Source organism: Triplophysa rosa, linkage group LG6 (assembly GCF_024868665.1).
Source record: "Triplophysa rosa linkage group LG6, Trosa_1v2, whole genome shotgun sequence".
NCBI lineage: Eukaryota > Metazoa > Chordata > Actinopteri > Cypriniformes > Nemacheilidae > Triplophysa > Triplophysa rosa.
In genome coordinates this window covers 2,485,854-2,510,367 of record NC_079895.1, presented here as the reverse complement: position 1 = coordinate 2,510,367, position 24,514 = coordinate 2,485,854, and the positions used below count along the sequence as shown (strand labels likewise).

Genomic DNA, 24,514 nt, shown 5'->3' with positions numbered 1-24,514 from the left:
AAAGAGTAAGTAACAAAATGTTAATATTAATGCTTTTTTTAAATAAAAATGATATTTCCTCTGTCTAACACATTTCAGGACTGCATTGAGAAGAAAGGAGAATTTTTGGGGTCTGCTTGTGGTCCTCATGGTCCGTACATTCCCGATGTTCTCTTCTGGTCTGTGGTTCTGTTCTTCTCCACTGTGGCCATGTCAGCTTTCCTCAAAGAATTCAAGACCAGCCGTTACTTTCCCACGAAGGTACTGTGGTTATTCTCTCCTCACCGCAGTGAATCTTTATAACCCGTGACTGGTGTAGATGTTTGTGGACTGGCGCCCTCTAGTGTTACTGCAGGCTACTCTTATTTAAACCTGTATTTATCCCAAGTGAACAAAGTTCATAGTATGTAAATACTAAAAAACATAAATATATTTTGTATAGATTTTCTACATAATATCTTCTTTTTTCTATATTCTCCTCTATATGCACAGTCTTTGGAGTAAACCAGATTAACATTTCACTGCAAGTTGTACATGTTTACAAAGTGTATGTGACCAATAAAGTCTTGAATCTTGGCTAATGCATGTTTTCTGCAGGTGAGATCCCTCATCAGTGATTTTGCAGTCTTCATCACTATTGTTACAATGGTTCTGATGGACTACGCTATAGGGGTGCCTTCACCCAAACTGCAGGTTCCCAATGAGTTTAAGGTATGTGTCTGACTGAGTTTTAATGCAATTTTTAACGCATGGTGTACTTTGATTTTGGGCACAAATGAGGCAGGCCAATTTTTATTATATGAATTATTATATATGATATTATGGTATATTCAACATATGAGATATGCAATAAATCAGTGGACGGTAATACTAGCACCCCTGTGAGGAACTGAAGGCCTTAAGGCTCGACTTTAAGGAACATGTATGAAACATAATGTTTTTTCCCATATACCTAGCAAGGTTCCATAAAATAAACACTTAGCAACAAAAATGTAATGATATTGATACAAAAATATTATTCCTCCACCAAGCAATGTAGTTCTTCAGAAGCGGAGTGGTTGCTAAGCAACACAGACTCAGCAACACAGCAGTGGCGCAGTAATACTGATGTAATGAGGTCATGCTCATTGCAAAAAATCATGTTCTTAATCATTTTTTGTCTTGTTTTCCAACATAATTATTGAATAATTTTTAAAAGATTTCAGTTTTTATTTACATTTATGCATTTGGCAGACGCTTTTATCCAAAGCGACTTACATTGTATTGTACTATACATTTTGCTTCCGAGTATGTTTTCCATTTGGGTAAGAAAATTACTACTGTTTTTCCTTTTGAATATGATTATTTTTCGTACCCCATTGGCAAACATCACAACTACTTTACTTTTAATTTGACATTTTTAGTGACTGTATCGCATCAGTTCCCCTTGGTGTTATAGTAAACTTTTTGCTTTCATCTGGATTAAAAAACTATTTTTTTTAATAAAAAAAAAGTTGTGCTTGAAATGTTTGCACTTTATGTAAGATAAATATCACGGTTTAATATGTTCTAATTATCCAAATGCTGTATGTATTGCATTACAGTATATGTTTTAACAATCTTATTATATCTTCCAACATGTTTTCAGCCGACCCGTGATGACCGCGGGTGGTTTGTTAACCCGTTGGGTCCGAACCCGTGGTGGACGTGTGTGATCACGGTCATTCCTGCTCTCCTCTGCACCATCCTCATCTTTATGGACCAGCAGATCACAGCTGTGATCATCAACAGAAAGGAACACAAGCTCAAGGTTTGAAATATTATAAAACCCGCGCTACAGTTATCAATATATTTGCTCTGTTCATTAATATAATGTAATCTCTTCCAATCTCGGTCCTGGCAGAAAGGCTGTGGGTATCACCTGGATCTGTTCATGGTGGGCGTGATGCTGGGCGTCTGCTCTCTGATGGGACTGCCGTGGTTTGTGGCCGCGACCGTGCTGTCCATCAGTCACGTGAACAGTCTGAAACTAGAGTCAGGGTGTTCGGCACCCGGGGAGCAGCCGAAGTTTCTCGGCATTCGAGAGCAACGTGTGACGGGTCTCATGATCTTTCTCCTCATGGGCTGCTCTGTCTTCATGACCTCAGTGCTGAAGGTCTGCAGCTGTATAGTAACCTGTTATCACTTCTTAAGCAAAGGTTTCATCCATAAGAACTAAGTGTGAAATGTGCAGAATTGAAAAAGAATGCATACAGATGTTAAAACCAGGTGAAAACAAGCTGTTGGAGAGAAATGAATAAGTCACTTTTTATTCTCCTCAGTTCATTCCCATGCCAGTTCTGTATGGCGTTTTCCTCTACATGGGAGCGTCTTCTCTGCGAGGAATCCAGGTAATGAAGATTTAAGAACATGCATTAGCGGTTATCGTTCATGAAAGCTCACGTGAGGTCTAATGTATTCATTTCTCTTTAGTTTTTCGATCGTTTGCGGTTGTTCGGGATGCCGGCCAAACACCAGCCGGACTTTATTTACCTGAGACACGTTCCCTTGAGAAAGGTTCACCTGTTCACCATCATCCAGCTGAGCTGTCTGGTTCTCCTGTGGGTCATCAAAACCTCCAGGGCTGCCATCGTCTTTCCCATGATGGTTCATATATGCTAAACTTTACATGTGATATTACAAATATGTGTGTGGATGTAAATCAAACTTGCCCATCTTAGCTTTTCTTCACAGTTATATGTGATCAGCGATGAACTTGCTTGCTTGCCCGCAGGTTTTGGCTTTGGTCTTTATTCGGAAGCTGCTGGATTTCATCTTCACAAAAAGAGAGCTCAGCTGGCTCGATGACCTCATGCCCGAAAGCAAGAAGAAGAAGCTGGAGGACGCTAAGCGAGAGGTGAGCATCTATTGAAGGGTTTCCACAGTCATGAAGTACCTTGCCAACAGAAACAGTTGTTCAGGGGTTGATCTTTTATAGCGGAAGATTTGATGGAGTTGTGTATCAACTTGGCCTCAGATGTGTTTCCTAAATTAGCTCAGCAAAAATGAAAAGACAAACATATTAGAGAATTTGTTTAATGTACATTAAAAGTATGGAGGTGTAAAATTAATGTTGATTGTTGGGGTAAAATAATCTGGATTTGGGAAAATTTGATGAGAAATGTTTGAGTTCATATCGAGATCTTCAATAATATTGACTTTTGATTGCAGACTTGACAAATCTGAGCTCAGTTTGAGACATCGTTGAGATATCTTCTGAAACTCGAATGACAGACATTTGTGAGATTTCTGACTCTTTTTCTTAGAAGAAATGACTGAGACTCAGATCATGAGATTTAAAGGGGTCATATGTCATGGCTAAAACTAATATTATGGTTTGTTTTAGATGTAATGTGATGTGTATACACGATTTAAGGTTCAAAAACGCTGTATTTTCCACATACCGTGCATGTTTGTATCTCCTCTTTGCCCCACCTCTCTGAAACGAGCTGATTTTTAACAAAGCTCATGGCTCTGAAAAGCGAGGTGTGCTATGATTGGCCAGTTAACCAGTGCGTAGTGATTGGTGGAACACTGCAAGCGTGTGATGGAAATGTAACGCCTCTTACCATATTTGGAACATCAGGTTCCTCTTCAGTTGTACTGACAGGTACGCCCATCTTACTTGCGTATACATTTGGTAGGTCTCAGTCAAATCAGACCACGAACTGATGTAGATTTGTGGGGGTGTGGTTACACGAGGCGTTTCAGGCAGGTCTGGGTGAGCATTCGCTTTTAGATAGAACGCATCTTTTGTTCCCACACTTTCATTTGAACAATTTTATGGGCAACTTATAACACAGCAAAGACACAGAAAAACATGTAATCGCGCCATATGACCCCTTTAATGAAAATGATCCGTTTGCTCAACTGTGATTTTTCTTTCTTATGGGTGGAGATATAAGGGAATTTTAGAAGTGTGATTATATTTAGAGTGTGAAACTCTAAATATAAATGCTTTTTCAATAATTACATTACATTTAATCATTCGGCAGATGCTTTTATCCAAAGCTGCTTACAAGTAGGAGAGCATATAACATTTTGTCAACACGCTAAACTGTACCGATAGTTTACAAGGCCATGTTACCAAGAGGATTAAAGCTGAAGTAAGCAAGGGAGAGAATGAACAACATGAAAGACAATATATACTGTATAATATATATATATATATATATATATATATATATATACTGTATATATAAGAATTTGGTTCCAAAATGAGATAATTTTCAAAAATCATGTTTTTTTATGTTATGTTTTTATTGTATTTATTTTTGTTATTATGTCTTAAATCAAAACAAACCAACTTCAGTTTGATTGATATTAATTGGAATGCACAATAAAAAAACATGATTTGTGAAATATACAGTATATATACTGTACGTATATACACTTGTCCCAAAATATACACAGGTATTGGTTAGTGCATCATCTATATATTATTCTTTTGCAATGTTTGTGAAAAGATTTTTTTAAATCTTTTTACTAGTAATGTATGTCTATGTGAGTTACATAAACATCATTAGGGCAAAGGCAAATTTGTTCTTCGTGAAATGTTTTTCTGTTCATCTATGCTCTGCAATTTACTTGGATACACGCCCGAAAACCACGCATGCCAAATCTTAAGCGAAATTATCTGAGCAGTTCATGAGAAAATTTGAAAATGTCTTAACCCCCATCCGTTGCTAAGCAACCGCAATGCCAATCCATCCCATAATAACCTGCGTGTTGAAATTTGACTGAAAAACAAGAAAAATAATGGCTCGCTGTGAAAGCGTCTCAGCGTAGACCCCTAATAACACGCGTAATTAGTTTTTGGAAGACAATGTCTATATGACTGAATGACTTGTGCTTGCCTTTTATTTCTGTGAACTGTGAATGAAAGGAGAAGTTTTCTTCTGCGAGTTCTCGAGACTTCATAGAGGTTCTGCTTTAATGAGATAAGAGCTGAGTGATGAGGCTTTTTTATCTGCATTCAAAGACTTTCTGACCCCCTGGCAAATGAGCTCATATCTTTCTTCATGCTAAAATACGTTTCTTATTGAGAGACCCCGATTCACCCACCTATGTGTCTGAATGCATTTTCTTCATGCCAAACAAATGGAATATGAATCGATCTGCCAACATGTCCTTCAGCGGAGTTATTTAATCTCAAAGGGTCTCTGAAGTTCTCTTTGGCTAGACTGGAATGAAACTCTCTCTCTGTGTTTACTGCCAGGAGGAGCAAAGTATTTTGGCAGAGGAAGAAGCAGTGGTACAAGTGCCACTGGAGGGACATTACAAGTATGCACCAGCTTTTCCCAACTCATAGCATGCTATGTGAATGTTGTCAATCATTAAGCCATGTGTGACAGGAATTTAAGTAGGATAAATTAAATGAATAGTTCATTAGACTGATTATAGACTGTATCTATATTCATGTTGAAAGAGTCTGTTTTGTAATTCATTCAGATTCATTCAGATTCATTCAGTATTCATTTCTGTGATCATATTCCAGTTTGTGAATTATAACTGCTGGTGTTTGTGATGTTTTTAGAGATGATCCCTCCACTGTCAACATTACTGATGAGATGTCCAAAGGTTCCTTTGGAAAAACTTGGAACTCCAAAAACGATCCAAGCTCCAAAAGGTGCTAAATACTTTTTTGTAGGATGTTCTTTTCAAGCACATTAGTTTTAGGACTTTTTGTTAACTCCATAAAGTTAAAGGAGTAGTTCACTGTCTGTTTTAAACCTGTATGACTTTCTTCTGCAGAACACAAAAGAAGATATTTTGAAAAATGTTGGTAACAGAACAGCACAGCCCCCCCCCATTCACTTCTATTGTAACCCATGCAAGTGAATGGGGGCTGTGAAGAACATTCTTCAAAATATCTTTTGTGTTCTGTGGAAGGAAGGAAGAAATACAGGTTTAAACTGACAAGAGGGTGTGTAAATGATGACAGAATTTTCATTTGGAAGGTGAACTACTCCTTTAAGTGGTAGTGAAGTATAGGTGAAACTTATTTCTGAGGACGATTTGAGGATAATTGTGCTTTTTTGCTGATAACAGCTAGAGAAATGTATAATGAGACCCATATAGTTTTTACTTAAATACCACAGTCTGCTCAGGTGCCGTTTTTAGGCCTGGGATTTTTTTTATCCATCAAATCTGACCGTGGCACAACTAATGTGACTTGCGTTCTGTATCTGTAGGTTTAGGGGTTTATTCAATCTACTATAAATTAATATACATTGTTCTTAAATAGTTTCACCATATTACAGTGATTGTAGAAATTATGTTAACAATGTAGAATTTTTTTTACCATTTAAAATATATTTTATTTTTAATTAAATTTATAAAAGTAATGTTTTATGTTTTTTTTCATATTTCTTTATGTATTCTTCATTATAACACATCTTGACATCATTCTTTATTCTTTCTGTGTTATTAGCCTTCTTACCTAAATTTTTAGACTCTGCGCTCCAGAGGTAAGTCTATCGCCCACTAATCTGTTCTCATTGCAAACGTTTTTCTTTTTTCGCATGAAAACAAGTGTTTTGACCAAATTGGCAGCATTTGACACATCTGATTGTTTTCCGTTTGGAACGGGCCTTTACCATTGTGTCTCTCTCCAAAAACGTTTGAATTTACCCCAATTCACAATCCAGTGTGACAGTGGAAAACAATAAATCATTCACGTCTCTGTATGTGTCAGACAAAGACGGACAGCATGTGATAATCTGTTGTTTTACGACTCTGAATGGAAACCGTAATCAGCTGTAAGGGGATGAAGAATAAATGTGTGTCTGGCCTACTAGGTGTTAAACAGAGCTGTTTCACGTTAGAAAGTAAAAAAAAACTATTATTACTAAACAACTTCTAAAAGCTTAAATCTGTTTTTTTCTATGGAATAAAGGCATTCTTATACTATCTTTCTCTGCCTCATCTGTCCACCATGAACGTCCTTGATACAGATAAAGTGAATTACATACTCTACAATACTGTACTGTAAGTTTAGTGTAGTGACTCTTATTTTCTGTGTGATTTTACAGCGTGTTTAATAAAAGAACGCACAACAAACATCAATGGGAAGATGAAGAGAGCTGAAGACTTCACTCATTCACTGTGGTCTCACATGATTGTTTACCCAAAGCTGTTCAAATACCATTGTTTTTAAAGGAATAGTTCACCCAAAATATTAATTGTTAAATAAATATAACCACAGACTAACCCTAAGAGTTTCACAGTTGTATGATTACAAAACAAATTTGCTATACAGCATATACTGTGTGTAAAACGTTTTTTTTTTTTTTAAAGATGCCCCCAAACACACCTTGAACTTGAACGTGTATCACAATGATAAACTCTTGGGCTTATAGAAATATATCTTGTTTATATAGTAATACCAGCAAATAAAGATGTTAAATTGTCTTGTGTGAAAGATGTGAGGCAGAAAGTGATTTTTAAGAACTGTTCTGAACCTTTCTTTTAAGTTGTCATAAATCTTTTGTATTTTAAAAAATAGTAGGCCTACATAATTTATGAAACAACTCGTCTCTAAAAGTTTCAAACAGATGTTAAATATCTACAGCTATCAGTTCATAAAACTGTGTTTTAAAAAAAGCCACTTTACCATAAAACAGCATGCATAAATGTTTGTTTTGGGGTGATGAACTGCCTGCTTGCATAAAATCATAGGGCTGAGCAAAATATAAAATATGTATTTTAATATTTTTCAAGCCGTTTAAGATTTTATATCCTATGTATTTGCTTTTTTGTTTGAAGTTACACCACTGTATCCTCTGGGTTGCTTGAATTAGAAGCATCTGATAAATGGTGTACCACCATAATATACAAACCCGATTCCAAAAAAGTTGGGACACTGTACAAATTGTGAATAAAAACAGAATGCAATGATGTGGAAGTTTCAAATTTCAATATTTTATTCAGAATACAACATAGATGACATATCAAATGTTTAAACTGAGAGAATGTATCATTTTAAGGGAAAAATAAGTTGATTTTAAATTTCATGGCATCAACACATCTCAAAAAAGTTGGGACAAGGCCATGTTTACCACTGTGTGGCATCCCCTCTTCTTTTTATAACAGTCTGCAAACATCTGGGGACTGAGGAGACAAGTTGCTCAAGTTTAGGAATAGGAATGTTGTCCCATTCTTGTCTAATACAGACTTCTAGTTGCTCGACTGTCTTAGGTCTTCTTTGTCGCATCTTCCTCTTTATGATGCGCCAAATGTTTTCTATGGGTGAAAGATCTGGACTGCAGGCTGGCCATTTCAGTACCCGGATCCTTCTTCTACGCAGCCATGATGTTGTAATTGATGCAGTATGTGGTCTGGCATTGTCATGTTGGAAAATGCAAGGTCTTCCCTGAAAGAGACGACGTCTGGATGGGAGCATATTTTTTTCTAGAACTTGGATATACCTTTCAGCATTGATGGTGCCTTTCCAGATGTGTAAGCTGCCCATGCCACACGCACTCATGCAACCCCATACCATCAGAGATGCAGGCTTCTGAACTGAGCGCTGATAACAACTTGGGTTGTCCTAGTCCTCTTTAGTCCGGATGACATGGCGTCCCAGTTTTCCAAAAAGATCTTCAAATTTTGATTCGTCTGACCACAGAACAGTTTTCCACTTTGCCACAGTCCATTTTAAATGAGCCTTGGCCCAGAGAAAACGCCTGCGCTTCTGGATCATGTTTAGATATGGCTTCTTTTTTGACCTATAGAGTTTTAGCCGGCAACGGCGAATGGCACGGTAGATTGTGTTCACCGACAATGTTTTCTGGAAGTATTCCTGAGCCCATGTTGTGATTTCCATTACAGTAGCATTCCTGTATGTGATGCAGTGCCGTCTAAGGGCCCGAAGATCACGGGCATCCAGTATGGTTTTCCGGCCTTGACCCTTACGCACAGAGATTGTTCCAGATTCTCTGAATCTTTGGATGATATTATGCACTGTAGATGATGATAACTTCAAACCCTTTGCAATTTTTCTCTGAGAAACTCCTTTCTGATATTGCTCCACTATTTTTCGCCGCAGCATTGGGGGAATTGGTGATCCTCTGCCCATCTTGACTTCTGAGAGACACTGCCACTCTGAGAGGCTCTTTTTATAACCAATCATGTTGCCAATTGACCTAATAATTTGCAAATTGGTCCTCCAGCTGTTCCTTATATGTACATTTAACTTTTCCTGCCTCTTATTGCTACCTGTCCCAACTTTTTTGGAATGTGTAGCTCTCATGAAATCCAAAATGAGCCAATATTTGGCATGACATTTCAAAATGTCTCACTTTCAACATTTGATATGTTATCTATATTCTATTGTGAATAAAATATAAGTTTATGAGATTCGTAAATTATTGCATTCCTTTTTTATTCACAATTTGTACAGTGTCCCAACTTTTTTGGAATCGGGTTTGTACATAAAAACTGCTGTACTGTAAATCCTTGAAATACAGTACCTAAGAAAGCTGCTGGTGTGAAAGTGTAAATATTTAATCCGTCAAATCTGATAGGAATTTATATCTCTGTTTTAAAGGTTGTGTTTTATCTCTATGTTGATTTCAAGTGTAGGTGTGTTTTCATGCTAATAGTGATGGACAAACATGTACTGTATGAAGTCATATCACCTGCACATCAGGAAACTGTCTTCACAAATTATTTTTTTGCATTAACTGCATCGATGTACGCCAGATTACAAACTCTAGCTAAAGAACACAGCAATAGATTATTTCTACTGTACATGTTGAGATGCTCATGCAGTTATTTTCATAACGCCATATCTGTTGCTCGAGTATTTATAATGAAACAGACAAGAATTTAAATGCGACATAAATGTTAATACCATAAATACATTCAAATGTTTTGCTTTTGTTGTTGTGGATTCACACCCAGTCTGAATTTGAAGACAAAAGCATCTGTTTTTCTGTTGTCTTTTTTTCAATTCATATTTTATTTGATCAGTTTATTCAATATTCTGACTTTAGCTGAAGTCCTACTGGAAAATATCCATTTCTGTTGACTGTGTGTTGATGTTTCTGTAAACTAACTTGGTGTGAAAATTAAACTAAAGTATCACGATATCTTTCTCAGCGTGTGGTGTGATTTTTGAAACTTTTTGTGTGCTTTGTTTTTTTTCTGGTGTCTGTATGACACAAGCATTTCCTTCATTTACACTTGCATTTCACAAACTGAGAGAACTGCAAACTCTTTTTTATGTATGCTTTAACTTTTAAGAAGGAGCTTTTAAGAAAAACCTTTGCCATAGACTTCAATGACATGTAATGTTGATCAAATGCTCGTTTCACATTTTTGTTAATTTTGAGAGAACTTTCATCAGAGCCGTTTTTTTTAGAACAGAATAATTGTTTCTGTTATTTTCTGAAATGCAGAACAGTGCAAAGTCTGATGTCATGAGCAGCACCTTTCACGGGCGGGCATAAATCTTTTATATAAGTGAACCCATACTACACAAATACTATAGGGCTGTAAAACTATCTAGATGTATCGCATCCAGAATAAAAGTTTGTTTACATAATATATGTGTGTGTGTGTACTGTGCATATTAATGTTGTATTTATAAACACATACACATACATGCATATGTTTTAGAAAAATATATCATATAAAAATTAATAAACATTTATATATGATGTAAATCATTGGTAAATATAAATAAACACATGTAAATATTTTCAAAATGTGTGCATGTGTATGTGTATGTATATGTGTTTATAAATGAAGAGTTTGGTTCCAAAATGAGATCACTCACCCAAAAATCATGTTTTTTTATTGTGCATCCCAATTAATATCATTCAAACTGCAGTTGGTTTGTTTTGATTTAAGCCATAATAACTAAAAAAAAAACAGCTAACTAACACAATAAAAACATAACATAATAAAAAACATAATAAAAAACATGATTTTGGAAAAAGTTATCTCATTTTGGAACCAAACTCTTCAAATACAATTTTTTTAAAAATATAAAATTAATATGCACGGGACACAGTCACAAAGACGTATATTATGTAAAAACAAACTTTTATTGCGGATGCGATCAATCGTTTGACAGCCCTAAAAATACTAATGAAATATAGGCTACTGCTTTGGAAAAAATGACATGCAGAAATGCATCACAGCTGTCCTGGGGTGCGTTTCCCGTAGGATGCGTCATTGGGGAAATTAATGATGTAGTTACGACTGTCTCACGAAACCGTGGTAACTCTGTCGGAGATCAATTGTTTGAGCCAAGTTGGTTCAGTTGATGACGCCACGCAGGTGGTGGAGTAATGACGTCTACTAATACAATACGTTAAGATCGAATTAATGTCAAATTCATGCTGTAAATAACATACTTTGCATTTAAGGACTACTTTTGTTATTCTATTTTTGTTATCTGTTGTTTTATTTCACGATATTTCATTCATTTATGTGTCCTCCTACGCCATTCCGCCCAGGGATTCCCCAGGTCATGCGCATGCGCACTTTTCAAACAACAGCGCTTCTATTTTCTTGACAAACTAAAAGATGTAAAATTGAATTTGTATATATTTAGAATGATGGATATGAAATGCGCTGCGTGTTGCTTGCTTTGATCAAAATCTTGATGCATGTAACATGTCATAATAATAAGGAACGACGCTTATAACCACAGCTCTACATTTAGTCAGATATAGCAGACGCTTTTATCCAAAGCTCTACACCTGTAGTTCCAATCACGCAAGTTTGCGATGCTGCTTGCGATTGATCGTTGGAACGATGCATGGTTTTGGGAAACACTTAAATCGTTGAACTATCCTGGAACGACGGAACTTGCGACCATAGTTAGCTAACGACGCTTTTGGGAAGCGCACCCCTGATTGTTTAATGAGAGGGCGTGGCCTAACAGGAGAAATGCTTTTTTTACATCGTCTTGTTACTGAAAGTCTCTGTTACTTTGGAAGTCAAAAGATTAAATTGCACTTGTACAAATCTAACATAACAAGGGTAAGTACATTCTGCTTTATTTTGTTGACTTATTGGCTGTTTTTTTTCATAATCCCCAAGTTATCGTTTTGACAGTAGGCCTACGTCAGGCCCATACACGTAACTAAAGGCTTTTGCAAAATTGACCTGGCAATGATGTCACATGTATACAGGTTCTCTTTTATTTAATGAGCATGTTGTTGGCTTGATGCTTGTGCTAGACAGATGGTTTGCATCAGCAGCTGACAGACAGCTCAGAGAGAAATCTGCTCCCAGCGCTCTCTGTCATCTCTGGCGCTTGTGCCGGTTTTGTCTCGTTGAAGGACATGAGACGTGTCGTCCCCGTGTGCAGGATAATTGTCACATCTCCACTAAGCGTCTGTCAGTGTCATGTTTGATTCGTCGAGGAGGGTAGAAATGACATCGCTGTAGACCGCTCCACAGGGATTATGGGATAGATCTTCTGAAGCGGATGGCTGCGTGCAGGTAAAGCTCCGCTCATGCAGAACTCTGAACTCCGCTTGTATTGACAGAATGACGCGATTGCGTTTGACACACGGATATTCTGTTTGATTTTAGGTTTCCCACATGAGTTGTGTCTGATTTGAAGGATTTGTTTAGCTTGTTATGGTTATCTGACTGTTTTCTCGAAGGGGGTGTGAGGAATTATCAGGACGAATGTGTTGTTTTAAAAGGGAGGTTCTTTCTGAATGAGGGGTTTGTCTTAAACACTGTGTTACTCGATGTCCTGCCCTTGTTCTATTGAAGTCTGACACAGATATCAATTCCTCCATAAAGTACAAAACTAAACCAAAATGTTCTTAAAATCGATGCATACCAGCAATGCAAATGCATATTGCAACAATAGTAGTCGATTGTAGTCAGATTTTTGTAAACTGTAGGAGTTTGGAGGATGGGAGCCGTGTTACACATGTCCATGGTGATTTGGCTATATCATCTAACAAGTGACAGATGAATTTGTGACGATTCTGTAAAGTACTGTAGAATTTGATTGGATGTTCAGCCTTTGATGTCAACAACATCAAAACAAACATCAATTTATCAATGCAAGCCTTACACAATTGTATAATTACTGCTATATAAAATGATATAGTCATTTGCAATTCATATTTGCATTTGACGTTTTTTTTTCCTGTAGTCTGCAACACGATCAGAACAAACCTGCAACCCATTTTTAGGTCTTGAGTCATCAGCTGAACTAAGAATCTAGTAGAAGTTTTGGATATCAGCAGCATTTTAGAGTGTTATTTAGCTTTGTTGTTTTCATATCACAGAGCATTTCTCAATCTTGCCATTTCATTTAGACAACAGATTACAAATAAAATAGACACTGAAACCACAGTGCTTCATTTGAAAAGTTTTATTTGCATAATCCAATGACAAACAAATCATTAAAAAACACTATGGGGAATTGAGTTTTTCTGTCGTTCTCGAGCATCTTCAGTCTCGTCTTCCTCTCCCTGTTTTTAGCCAGGACACAAACTCTTTTGCTGCCTGGTCCTGTAGATAAGAGCTGATGTCACTGGTGTATGTGCCGTCTGCGTGCCGTCGTGAAGGAACTCTGAGGGGAAAACAGTGAATTATAAACAACACTCGTATGAAATTATTTTTGTGCTATATAGTCATTATAAACTTAAAAGTAGGTCAAAACTAGAAAGCATTACCCGCTTCTCTTAGAGTTCATTAACCACTGAACAAAGTCCTGCGCTCTCCTGGTCTCCAGGTATTTACTGTAATCGTTGGAGAAGGTTCCTTCCGAATGTCTCTTCATGTTGTTTAATTCCCTCGGGTCATTAAATAGTACGTCGTCGGACATAAGGCTAAAAGTCAGGAAAATTTTTGTTTTTAAGAAAAAAAGTGAAGTGAAAGTGAAAACATATTGAGTTATATTATAAGACATAAATTGAATGCAGACATATTACTGTATATACAGTAAAACTACTAATATTTATAAAAAATCATTCCTTATTACAGTAAAAAGATGCATCTTTGCATTAATAATAATTTGGAAGAGGAAATGAGATGCTAAATTTAAAAAATTGATATTAAAAAGTTTACAAAAATCTTTATAATCGTGCACACTTCAACATATAACATCAAAATCCCAAGTGCACAATTATTCAAGGTATCAATATCCATATAATTCTATCAGGTGTGCATTTTAGATGGAGAAAGGATTGAATGAAACTTGAATGACAGATTTTATCAGAATGATTGAGGTATCTTTTTACCTGGAGTTTTCTTCTGTGTCCTGGATGGGAATCTGAAGGCTGCTCTGGATCAACAGCAGAAGTAAAAGTCCAATGAAAGAGAAGATCCTTTTCATCATTTTACCTGAGGATACAGATCACCAGTTATTATCTTCCATTTACACGCTCTTCTAATAGTACAAAAGCATCGATCATCCTTGAGCTCACCTGGATTGTCTCGGGCTGTCACAGAGAAATCAAGTGAATCTTGATTTTGCCGCTGGTTTCTCCTCTTTGGCTCCCAGTGAGATTTCATGGCCCCTGTCTGATGTTCAGAGTCTTATATAGGGATGCCCAGGTGGCAAGAGCCACACACACACACACACACACACTTATTAGTTTCAATCCATTAATCGAGATTCCATCTGAACGCATGAGTGTATTTGAGCTGTTTAAAGAGAGATGGGGCAATAGTCAAACAAGCTAAAAAGGTTTACTTAAGAGTGAAAGTCAAACAGCATTCAGTCCTGTTAAAAATACAGAGAAAAGACAATAACTTTCAGGAAGAGGTAGCGGACGTTTAGAGTTCCAAGATATGATCTTCAGGTTTTTTACCTTTATGATGGAGATGGAAATCTGAATAAAATCAATTATAAACCTTTAGGAGTACTTCAACCAAAATGTTTCTCTGTGCACTGTCAAACAGCTGTGTCTATAAAAATCACAGATCAGGTGCCTTTAATGTCTCAGTTATTTCTCCTAGACAGTAACGAATTAATTCATTAATTAATGAACATTATCTGGAGAGCAAACAGATCATTAATGTCTCCATTAGAGTTTTGGATCTCAAACTGAGCCCAGATTTCTCAAGTCTGCAATCAAAAGCCGATTTTATTGAAGATCTCAATATAAACTCAAACATTTCTCATCAAATGTAAAAGGACTTTTGGACCCAAGATCATTTTTATTGAAAGTTAATACAGTACATACTGTAGATAAAAACGGATTGGTTATACAACTGTGAGTGAGAGAGAATATTTTGGCCCATTTTCCCAGAGGAAAAAGAGTATTTTAAATGTGTTTATGTGCTAAAAGTTACATGGATTTAGAGTATAGATATCAAACCTTATTTATATACTATACATAGCTTTCTCACTGACTTTTAAACCAGCAAGTTCAATAGTTTAACCACCAGATGGCACTGTTCCTAAATGCAATAAAGTATGATAGTCTTTTAATTGCATATACAAAAATACACACATAAAATATAAAAATGCCGTAGAAGACCCCGAATTATAATTTAAGACACAGACATTTTTCAAAAAAAATGTATCAGTTGAATAAAATACAAAACATTGAGTAAAAGGTCTCCAAACCAAGAATGTTTCATTTGATCAGTGTTCTTACAAACCACATGCTCAAATCACACATTCAATTCAGTGCATAAACACAACAGCACAAAACACGAATATAAAAATATTATAAAAACATGCCAACGTTCATATCAGGTCACATTCATGGTACAATCACAGCAATTTGATAAAAAAACAACTGATAGTACAAATTTCACACAAAAAATAATATCAATGTCATGTAAATTTGCTACACTTTCTTTTATCCCATCGACATGTTATGTATACACTACACACTAACACGAAGAGAGTCTTTAACAGTCTTCATACGTCCATTCATTTTTTGTCAGAGAAGCACTTTAGCAGAAAATGATTTAAGTGTGTGTACAGGTGGTAACGTGCTTTACCAGACAGACTGTGATCCTTGTCGGTGTACCACTAAAAACAGACATACAGTATGGGTACAGAAATACCAGAATGTCATAATATATTATCATATCAAATAGGTGAATCTCATCTAGACAATGTTGATTGGTTCTTATTATTGTTTGTCTTACAGTAAAAAAATTGTCATATACAGTATGTTGTCATGACCTCATACTCACCATCGCTTCAAAATCAATTTGACTTTCCACCAGGGCTTTAGAAATTTGGGCGGCCTGCTGGAAGTGAACATTATCTAGAGCAACAGAGATGATCAAATCAGTCATATAATCCATCAGATAACAAACAAACCTCTATAAACATTACAGATGTTCAGATGAAAATGTGTTTACCGTCTGCAGTTCCGTGGACCAGTAAGTATTGCAGTGACTCGAAGTTTTTTGCCCTGCTGGTCACTGTGGAGTTCTACAAACAAAAATGTACAACATACCAAAACCATTCGGTTTATAATTGAAACTGTTCATTTATTATAATCATTTATATTTATTATATAAAGACATATTTAGCCCACATAAGTTTACATTACTTTATAGCTGTCAGAGTTTTCTTCAGGCCGGTGCATGTACCTCTCTGTATAAACAGCATCTGTGAAACAGAGATATAAAATTCCTGTCATTCATTCTGTTGCTAAATGCATAATTAAGTGATGAATTCAGAAATACATAAAATGCACTTATTTAAGCATCAGAAATCAGTGACATCACATACCATAATACTCCCACTTAGCAACAGGAGCCACAGCAATTCCACATTTGAACAGGCCGCTCCCTGATCCCAGAACCATAGACGTCACATATCCACCATATGACTGTCAACAACACAAATGAAAGCATGTTAACATCTTTCAACGACACTTACTTGACCCTTGACTTCATCCCGCCATGTAATTTCTAATAATTGTATCCTAGTTTAGAAACAGAAAGTTTAAAACAGGTTTGTGGTTGCTAAGCGGTTGTTAGGGTACTGAGTGTATGCTAGGACATTGCTCGGGTGGTTTGGGTGCTGGCTATGATGTTGCTGAATGTTCTGAATGGTTGCCAGGTCAATTTTTTTATCTAGGGATTTTGGAAAATGTTTCCACAATAACAACATGTTCTTATTTCATCAGGCCAACACAATAAAACCAATCGTCAGAATTTGGAGATCTGTCACTTTGTATGGGGAAAAAGTTCCACTTACCCAACCCCATATTGCAATTCTATCTTCGTCAATAAAACCCATTTCAATGAATTTTCTGAAATGAGACACAGACATGCACGAAAAGCAATTAGTTCGAAGAAAATATAGCATTTGGGAAAATAACACAAATCTAATGTACATACTGTAATAGATAGCATAGCTATTAATATGATTAAATGAAACTCAAGTGACCTGCTTCACATCTTTTTGACGCAGGCTACATAACAAACAATTTCTTTCAATCTGTCCAATTTGACTCGCACCGGCCTCGTGTCTCTCGCGCATCTATGAGAGTTACATCACACTAAATGACCCGTCTGACTCACAGGCAGCAGGTGTGAGCAGGTGTCAGTGCCGAGCGCGTGTGCACATCGCTCCTTTGGCTCACCTCACGGCCGAGATCTGATCTTCCACCTCATACGTGCCCAGTCGCTCATAGATGGCATGCATTATCTCATCACCCTGGTAACCGCTTCCCCTGCCGTCAAAGCTAGCCACGACCACCTTCTCTGTGCTGCATAAGTACGTGGCCCACTCCAGTCTGAAAACATAGTCCGTGTTCTGGCTGGCTGGACCCCCATAGCTATATTTTAAACATAAAAAGATTAAAAAAAGACCTGAAAAAACCTGCTTTAATCAAATGTATTTTTATAATGAAGAGAAGGGTGACTTATTTATGACCAAAATTTTAAATGGCATTCTTCTGATTCTGGAGATGCATGCATTTGTCGAAAATTTGTACTCTCGTAAAACCAAATTACATGTTTCATTTCGCTCTTTTTTCATGCAACAGGGAATAATGAAAGGCATACGAAGACACACAGCCAAGTGTTTTCTCCAAAAGCACGGCACAACAATGGAAACTTACACGTCAATTAAAAGAGGATATTTTTTGGAGGAGTCAAAATCTGGAGGGAACATCATCTGATACCACAGATCTGTAAGAAGACCATCAAACAGCATTAGACAATCAGATTCTCAAACTACTCAGAACTTTAAATCGTTTTACATACTGAATCCGGCGATCTTCATCGTAGAGCGTTTGATAGTGGGCATGAGAAGTTCAGTAGTCAGAATGCTTTCCAATTTCTTATTGTCCTCCAGGACCTGAATCTCTAAAGAGATTCAAGAGTTTATTTCGAATCACTGAAAGATCGACCCCAAAACATGACAAAACAATTCTGTCATGATTCATTCATTAACTCTCAAGCCATTCCAATTTCCACACATGAAAAGTTTCTCTTTGAATGGAAAGAAATAACATCAAAGGTCTATCAGACGACATGAGGGCGAGTAAATAATGACAGAACGCTCATGTTTGGGTGAAATGATCCTTCATTAGCATATCAAATGGTTGGATTGTGTCACACAAACCTTTAACAGGACCTTTGTTGTCCATCAGTATAAATAGTGGAAGTCCAGGTCCTGTAAGATGAGTTTATTAGATCTAGGTTAGTGTCACCCTGTAACGTCTCCTCGGATCATCTGAGGTATCTCACTGCATGTTGTTTCATGCGAGCAGGTGTAAAAGTGTGTTCACTAACCATAACAGTCCATGCGGAAGTATGAGGCGTTGGTGCTGAAGTAAGCCGAGTTATATTGACATCTGTCCGGATGCAGAGAGCAGGTGATGCACTCAGGAGAAGAATGACCATCTATGGTGATAGAAATCCTGAAAAACAGATGTTTTTTTTAAAAGAGGTTTTATAAAAGCAATGAGAGATGAGAATCGTAAAAAAATGTGAAATGTATTGTTTCCCTCTTTTTTTAGGGGGAAGTTATGGTTTTAAGTTTTGTTTCAGAAATGATGGTCCTGAACTATTTAAAAAAAAATCCTCACAGTTTTTGGTGTAACTGGGCCTCTACTTAGCAAAACCATGGCAACCAGAATCAAAGTGACCGAACTGGTGACCACTAATTAAGAAATTATGCAATTTTTTATGATTATGATAAAATCTTATAAAAATCGAAATATTATTTATTATCTTACAGTTATAGTGCGCGACAGTAAAACATGTCATGCTTTCCTTAAAAAAAATTATATACTACAAGTTTATTTTATTAAGTATAAGTATAAGCTTAAGTATACTTTATGTATTACATACTAGTATGCTTGGAAGTGTACCATTTTAATACTACTTTTATAAATGTAATCCTACTTTTTAGTTTATAAAAGTATACTTTTAGGTATACTTTATGTTAAAGTCCCAGTGAAATTAAAAATGACAATTCTTATTTTTTCCTGAAATATTGCAGCGTTTATAGTAAATAGCTTATCAATGTGGGTCATTTTCTTTTTCAAATTCATGTACCCTCATAATCTTCAGTTAAAATCTGAAAATGCACTTCCGCCCTGAAATGACAATCCATCTCAAATGACGTAAATTAGACGGCTTGGGCGGAGCATCCGTTAACTCCTCCCCTTCAACTGTCAGTCTGCAGCCAGTTTCATTTCAAAATGCAACGGCTGTTTTTACACATCCAATCAATTCGCAGTGAAAAATGCAAGCCACGCCCACTCATTTTCTCCTTTGAAATTCCTTTTCACTCGGAAATGCGTCAGAATACGGAAATAAAAATGATCGCAACTTCTGGTTCAAGGGGACTTTAAGGGTAACACTTTGAGTACAGTTTACAACTACATTTTTTATCTCAGAAGTGCATAAAGTATATTTCTGAAATGTACACAAGTATCCATGACTGAAAGTATACTTTCTTTTTAAAAAAAGAAAAGTTTACTATAGCACACTTGAATGAACTTCTTTTAAAGCAAAAGGGTGACGTATAAGAAAGACAAAGTATGATTACTTGTAAAGGTTTCTCTGTCCGGGTCTTCCCATGTACTCATTACTCGCATAGTATCTGTGAAAAGAGCACACGTTCAAGGTGTATGGGAACATCTGAGCAACGAAACACATGAGAGGTGTTTTTTCATCTTTGTCATACTCACATAGCATCTTTGGTAACTGCAGAGATGTATATCACTTCCCATTTGCCTGAGGTAATGGCCGCTGCTTTTCCCTGCAAAACAGAGTTGACTGATCAACAACATGTAAGAACAGCGTTTCTTTAGTGTGTTACATTTCATTGTTATTGGCACATCTCAGCTCAGATATCCTCATGTCCCAAAACAAAAGAAAACTCACTCCATTCACGTAGTGGAGATGTTTGTAACCTCTGTCATCACTCATCACCTTGTAAAAACTCATGTTGTCTTTGGCAAAGTGTGGAGGTAAAGGGTAAAACTGTAAACACACACACACACACACACACACACACGCATCAAGATCTCACATCAGCGCCTTTAGCGAACATCGGGACAATTTAAAGGTTTTATGTGATGGCTGCAACTCACACGACCAATCCAGCCAGTTCTGCTCTTCTGCTCAAATTTCTGTTTAAAAAACAGAAAACTGTAGTTAGTACCCAAATAGTTTAATCTGGTCTGGATACCTTTATAAGAACTGGAATCTGACCGAGATTTCTTTCCAGCTGGTGCCGTCGTAGTCGTAGATCTGCAGGAGGACCCGGTCTTGTCTGCGAGGCACCCATTGAACGGCCAGACGTGTGTCTGTCACCCATGTGACTGAGCTCAGGTAGTGATCTCTGAGAAAGAGCAAAACAATCCCGGCGATGACGCTTATCTGCTGGTTTAGGACGCGACACGTTATTAGTGGGAAACGTAAGAAGGACGCACCCCACTCCGATGGGTTTCGGGACCACGACTTCTGAGCGTTTGGATGGATTTTCAGCATCGACCACAAACAGCTTTGCTCTGGGAATAACGCTGCCTGCCTTCGTGAAAAGAAATGACATCATATTACACATTTATTTGAAGTGGGCTACATGGACAGCACACGTCAACATGCAAAATGTTATCATGTCATCTTTAAAAAAAAAAAACACCGATGTATGATGAACTGTGAAGCAGTGAGATCTTTACTTTTGGGTAGGGGATCAATACTCTGGTGGGGTATTGCTCATCTCCATACATTGAGTATTCAATGTCGTGAACTCCAGTGTCATTTATTTGTATATACGCCAGATATTTCCCTTCTGGAGACCACGAAATGCCTTCATTGGAGGCGAAAATTTCCTCTGTGAGCAGAAATGAGAAACAGAGAATTAGGTGACAACAATAGGCTATATGTTAACAAAGAATGTGAATTTGTGAATGGATGAGTACCCTCATAAACCCAGTCTGGTATTCCATTGAGAATCTCATTCACTTTTCCATTATTGGTGACTTGTACTGGCTCAGCGGTGGCGTTTGTTTTGAGGTAAATGTTAAAATTCCAGACATAAGCCTTTGGGACAGACAATATCAAGGTATTAAAGATCAGAGGGTCATAATATGTCCCAGTTATCCTCACATTTGTGTGATAATGTATATATTTTGAAGATAGATTTATCATCTTCAACTCCGAGGTGGTTGGGCAACAATACACACTTGATCATAAAGAAGTCAATGTGAATTCACCTTCTTTCAAAAAGTGTTTGGTCTGTTTTATTTGTACTATTCTGTGAGGGCGAATTGTGTGATGAGTTTGAACAAAAGACTTTGTTTACATTTGGAAATCTCTCAGTTGGATGATGTTGGACAGTACAGAATGTCTGAGGTTTGTAACTCACCAGTTTATTTCCTTTTGGTGCCCAAACTAAGAGTTGTGTAACAGGTGGAATTTGACCCTTGGAGATAAATTCCCTGAAATGGAAAATGATACATACTTATGTGCGTAATTGGCAGGTGATATATTACATCCTGTGTATGACTCGTAATTATATTTTTATTGTGATAATGTGATTTTTTACTTACTGAGTCCCCATGCTGTACATATGATAGGATGCGTTGAAAGAATGTCTCCATTGCTGTTGAGGCAATTTGACTGGTTAGAGATGTGCTCTTTTAGCGTATTTATCTGGACGGTTATAATGATTTGGTGGTTTTACCTTTGAGTAGTTGCTCTCAAAGATGACAAACTGCCTGTCTGCAGACACAATGTAATCTGTGGCATCCACTTGAGCCTGTGAATCGAATCAAAAAGTGACAATAACACAACAAATGTAAGAGACGATGGATATGTTTGACATTCTTTAATGAGAATTCATGAAGAATGAATCATCTTACAAAAGTTGTGTTGCTTAGGAATATTGAACTCTTCATATTTTTAACGTTGTGCAGGTGAACGTGGCCCTCACTGGTTTTATGGAGGTATTCTGTGTCTGTTGGGGAATGAGACGGAGCATTGTGTGAGCACACATGTCGAGGCCAGTCAGAGTTTATTGCAATAAACATGAACCAGGTGTCTTCAGGCGTCGTACCTGATATCCAGCGGAGATTGTATGTTTTATACCTGATAGTATCATTGTAAAAATCGTCAAAAGAATATGTTCTCTTTGATACCGAATCTGCTCCTAAAACCACAGTGAGGGAAGAAAGTTCAATACTTTAGAAATAAGAATATAAATGAAAATGATAATTAGAAAAGTTAAACACAATATACAAATACAGTATATACAATTTAATATACTGCTACTAATAATACATTTTATTTAAAAATAAATATAAGAAAGAAACTATTTAAAAATGATATGCCGCAGCATAACACAATCTCACATTAATAATACAGTTTGTGCTCACACGAGGGCGCTGCTGCAAACATTTTACGTTCACATTTTACTTCAACTATTAGGAACTAGAGGATAAGGTAACAAGTTAATGTATTTGTTCTTCATTTTTATTTATTTAAATATTTTTATTAAAAAAAAATCTGTACAGTTATGATAAAATACACATTTTAAAAAGTCAATGAATTTAGCTGGAAATCGATGGAAAACAACACGAACCCTATTTCAGTATAAAAAAATAAAAGTTGCGAAGCGTCACTCACTGTTGACGTAAATTGCCGTGGCAATAACGACGAGCGTGATGACGACAACAGCGCCTCCCACCGCCACGCACACCTTGTTACAGCCCTACAGGTGAGGAGAACCATCATAAACAAACAAATGTGCCAGAACAGTGGCCGAATTACGCAAACTATCAGCATTAAACGCAGCATGCTCAACGTGTGTTAGCTTTAACGTATAACTATTTAAGTTTTTTTTGCTTAAAAAAAGACATAAAAATAAATACTGACCATAATAGTGCACGACTTTATAAAAGCGCATCAATCTTCATGAATCTTTGTTTGCTCGCGTTCGCTTCAATGCTTTTCAGCTACTGCGTATGCAAAGCGTCCAGGAAACAGACTGTATTAAACATACATCTTTAAAGTGCAAAGAGTTTCGTTGCGCTGTAATCCGTCCGATTGCAGTTTTTCAGGTTATAAAGGCGCTTCCTCCAATGTGTCATTCCTCAGCGTGAAGTAACGAACAGTCTTGCTCAGCATTTCGCATAACTTTCCGTGGAAGTGGCTTTTGGGGTGTGATTCACTCCTATAACTCTGTTGAGTGCGGGTGCATTGAGTTGAGCAGCACAGCTCGTCTGCATCGAGTGTCAGAGATATGCGATCGTGACACTGGGTGTTTCTTTTCATGTTCATTCATCGCTTTGTTACATTAAATACCGGTCCACATGTGAGACCACAGTGATTTTTCTGTTATGCATATTTTTTTTCCATTACAAACTATATGTTATGCATATCATAAATGTATGAACTGAATGAAAAGGTGAACTTTTTGAGATTTGAGAAGATCCCTTTGGGGTTGGCTGTAGTCCAGGGAGTGAATTTGGGCAGACCCCCAATTTCCATTTATTCATCCATGTAAGAATGCTTTGCACATTTCAAACCTAAATATGGTGGAATTATACATATATGTTATACAGCTATTATTTTTTATTTTGTGTCAGAAAATATAGACTGCTTTTCTTGCAGATTAAAATGATCCCAGGGTTCAGTCTTAAGTGTGGTCTCAGACGTTTTGACCCCATTGTATATGTACAGTTTAGAACGTGTATGTTTTATTATATCTTGTATACAATATTTAATTTAGTACTGTGTGTAGAGCACCTCAGGATACACCTCATGAAGCCGGATGAGAGTTTGCAGAGCTACTTAAGATCTTTTAAGATCTACAAAGTTCTTTCGTTTTTTGTCTCCAAATATTCATATATATATATATTATTATAGTTTTATATGTTAAAGTTCCGATGACTTCCGCATTACGCAAAAATGTTATCAGTAAAGAACTGCTGGGTGTGTCCATCCTGACTGGCAGTGTATGTGTTTAAGGAAGTGCTGTGATGCTGGCAAAACCTGTTCAGCTTTCTGGACTGAAGTCATGCATAATGAAAGGCGGTTTTATGACAGCTGTTGTCATGTTGGTGATGTTCGCTCAGGGCGCCGGTACCTC

General features: G+C 36.9%; 3 protein-coding genes and 1 long non-coding RNA gene across 7 annotated transcripts in view; 2 read left to right on the top strand and 2 right to left on the bottom strand.

The window, feature by feature from the left end:
- The window catches only part of slc4a10b (solute carrier family 4 member 10b), a 42,788-nt gene extending 32,703 nt beyond the window's left edge, over positions 1-10,085 (top strand). For 2 of the 3 annotated variants that reach the window (XM_057335449.1, XM_057335448.1), the window contains exons 17-26: positions 79-240; positions 577-690; positions 1,607-1,768; positions 1,862-2,113; positions 2,280-2,348; positions 2,431-2,604; positions 2,732-2,854; positions 5,216-5,280; positions 5,534-5,626; positions 7,032-10,085. In XM_057335449.1, the coding sequence (XP_057191432.1) occupies positions 79-240; positions 577-690; positions 1,607-1,768; positions 1,862-2,113; positions 2,280-2,348; positions 2,431-2,604; positions 2,732-2,854; positions 5,216-5,280; positions 5,534-5,626; positions 7,032-7,086 (1,269 nt within the window). In that variant the 3' untranslated portion in view covers positions 7,087-10,085. Of the gene's footprint in view, positions 1-78; positions 241-576; positions 691-1,606; positions 1,769-1,861; positions 2,114-2,279; positions 2,349-2,430; positions 2,605-2,731; positions 2,855-5,215; positions 5,281-5,533; positions 5,627-6,430; positions 6,468-7,031 lie in introns of all 3 variants that reach the window. The other variant, XM_057335450.1, reaches the window with a different exon arrangement.
- Positions 10,086-12,293: 2,208 nt separating this feature from the next.
- The window catches only part of LOC130555929 (uncharacterized), a 50,770-nt gene continuing 38,549 nt past the window's right edge, over positions 12,294-24,514 (top strand). For both annotated transcript variants that reach the window (XR_008963161.1, XR_008963162.1), the window contains exon 1: positions 12,294-12,459. This is a non-coding gene — a long non-coding RNA (uncharacterized LOC130555929). The remainder of the gene's footprint in view (positions 12,460-24,514) is intronic.
- Positions 13,340-14,549, bottom strand: gcgb (glucagon b). Its single transcript, XM_057336493.1, has 4 exons — positions 14,412-14,549; positions 14,226-14,328; positions 13,659-13,814; positions 13,340-13,555 (listed from the first exon to the last, which is right to left on the bottom strand). Exons 1-4 carry the CDS (start codon positions 14,497-14,499, stop codon positions 13,435-13,437), a joined length of 468 nt encoding a protein of 155 aa, XP_057192476.1. The 5' UTR covers positions 14,500-14,549; the 3' UTR covers positions 13,340-13,434.
- fap (fibroblast activation protein, alpha) lies at positions 15,073-23,650 on the bottom strand. Its single transcript, XM_057336492.1, has 26 exons — positions 23,299-23,650; positions 23,050-23,134; positions 22,481-22,573; positions 22,287-22,381; positions 22,109-22,183; positions 21,975-22,027; positions 21,791-21,863; positions 21,345-21,465; positions 21,102-21,256; positions 20,856-20,953; positions 20,635-20,764; positions 20,514-20,552; positions 20,305-20,403; positions 20,109-20,179; positions 19,967-20,020; positions 18,703-18,830; positions 18,533-18,583; positions 18,172-18,273; positions 18,027-18,096; positions 17,547-17,741; positions 17,159-17,213; positions 16,688-16,787; positions 16,506-16,564; positions 16,312-16,384; positions 16,141-16,214; positions 15,073-15,973 (listed from the first exon to the last, which is right to left on the bottom strand). The coding sequence occupies exons 1-26, from the start codon at positions 23,299-23,301 to the stop codon at positions 15,872-15,874; spliced, it is 2,253 nt and encodes a 750-aa protein (XP_057192475.1). The 5' UTR covers positions 23,302-23,650; the 3' UTR covers positions 15,073-15,871.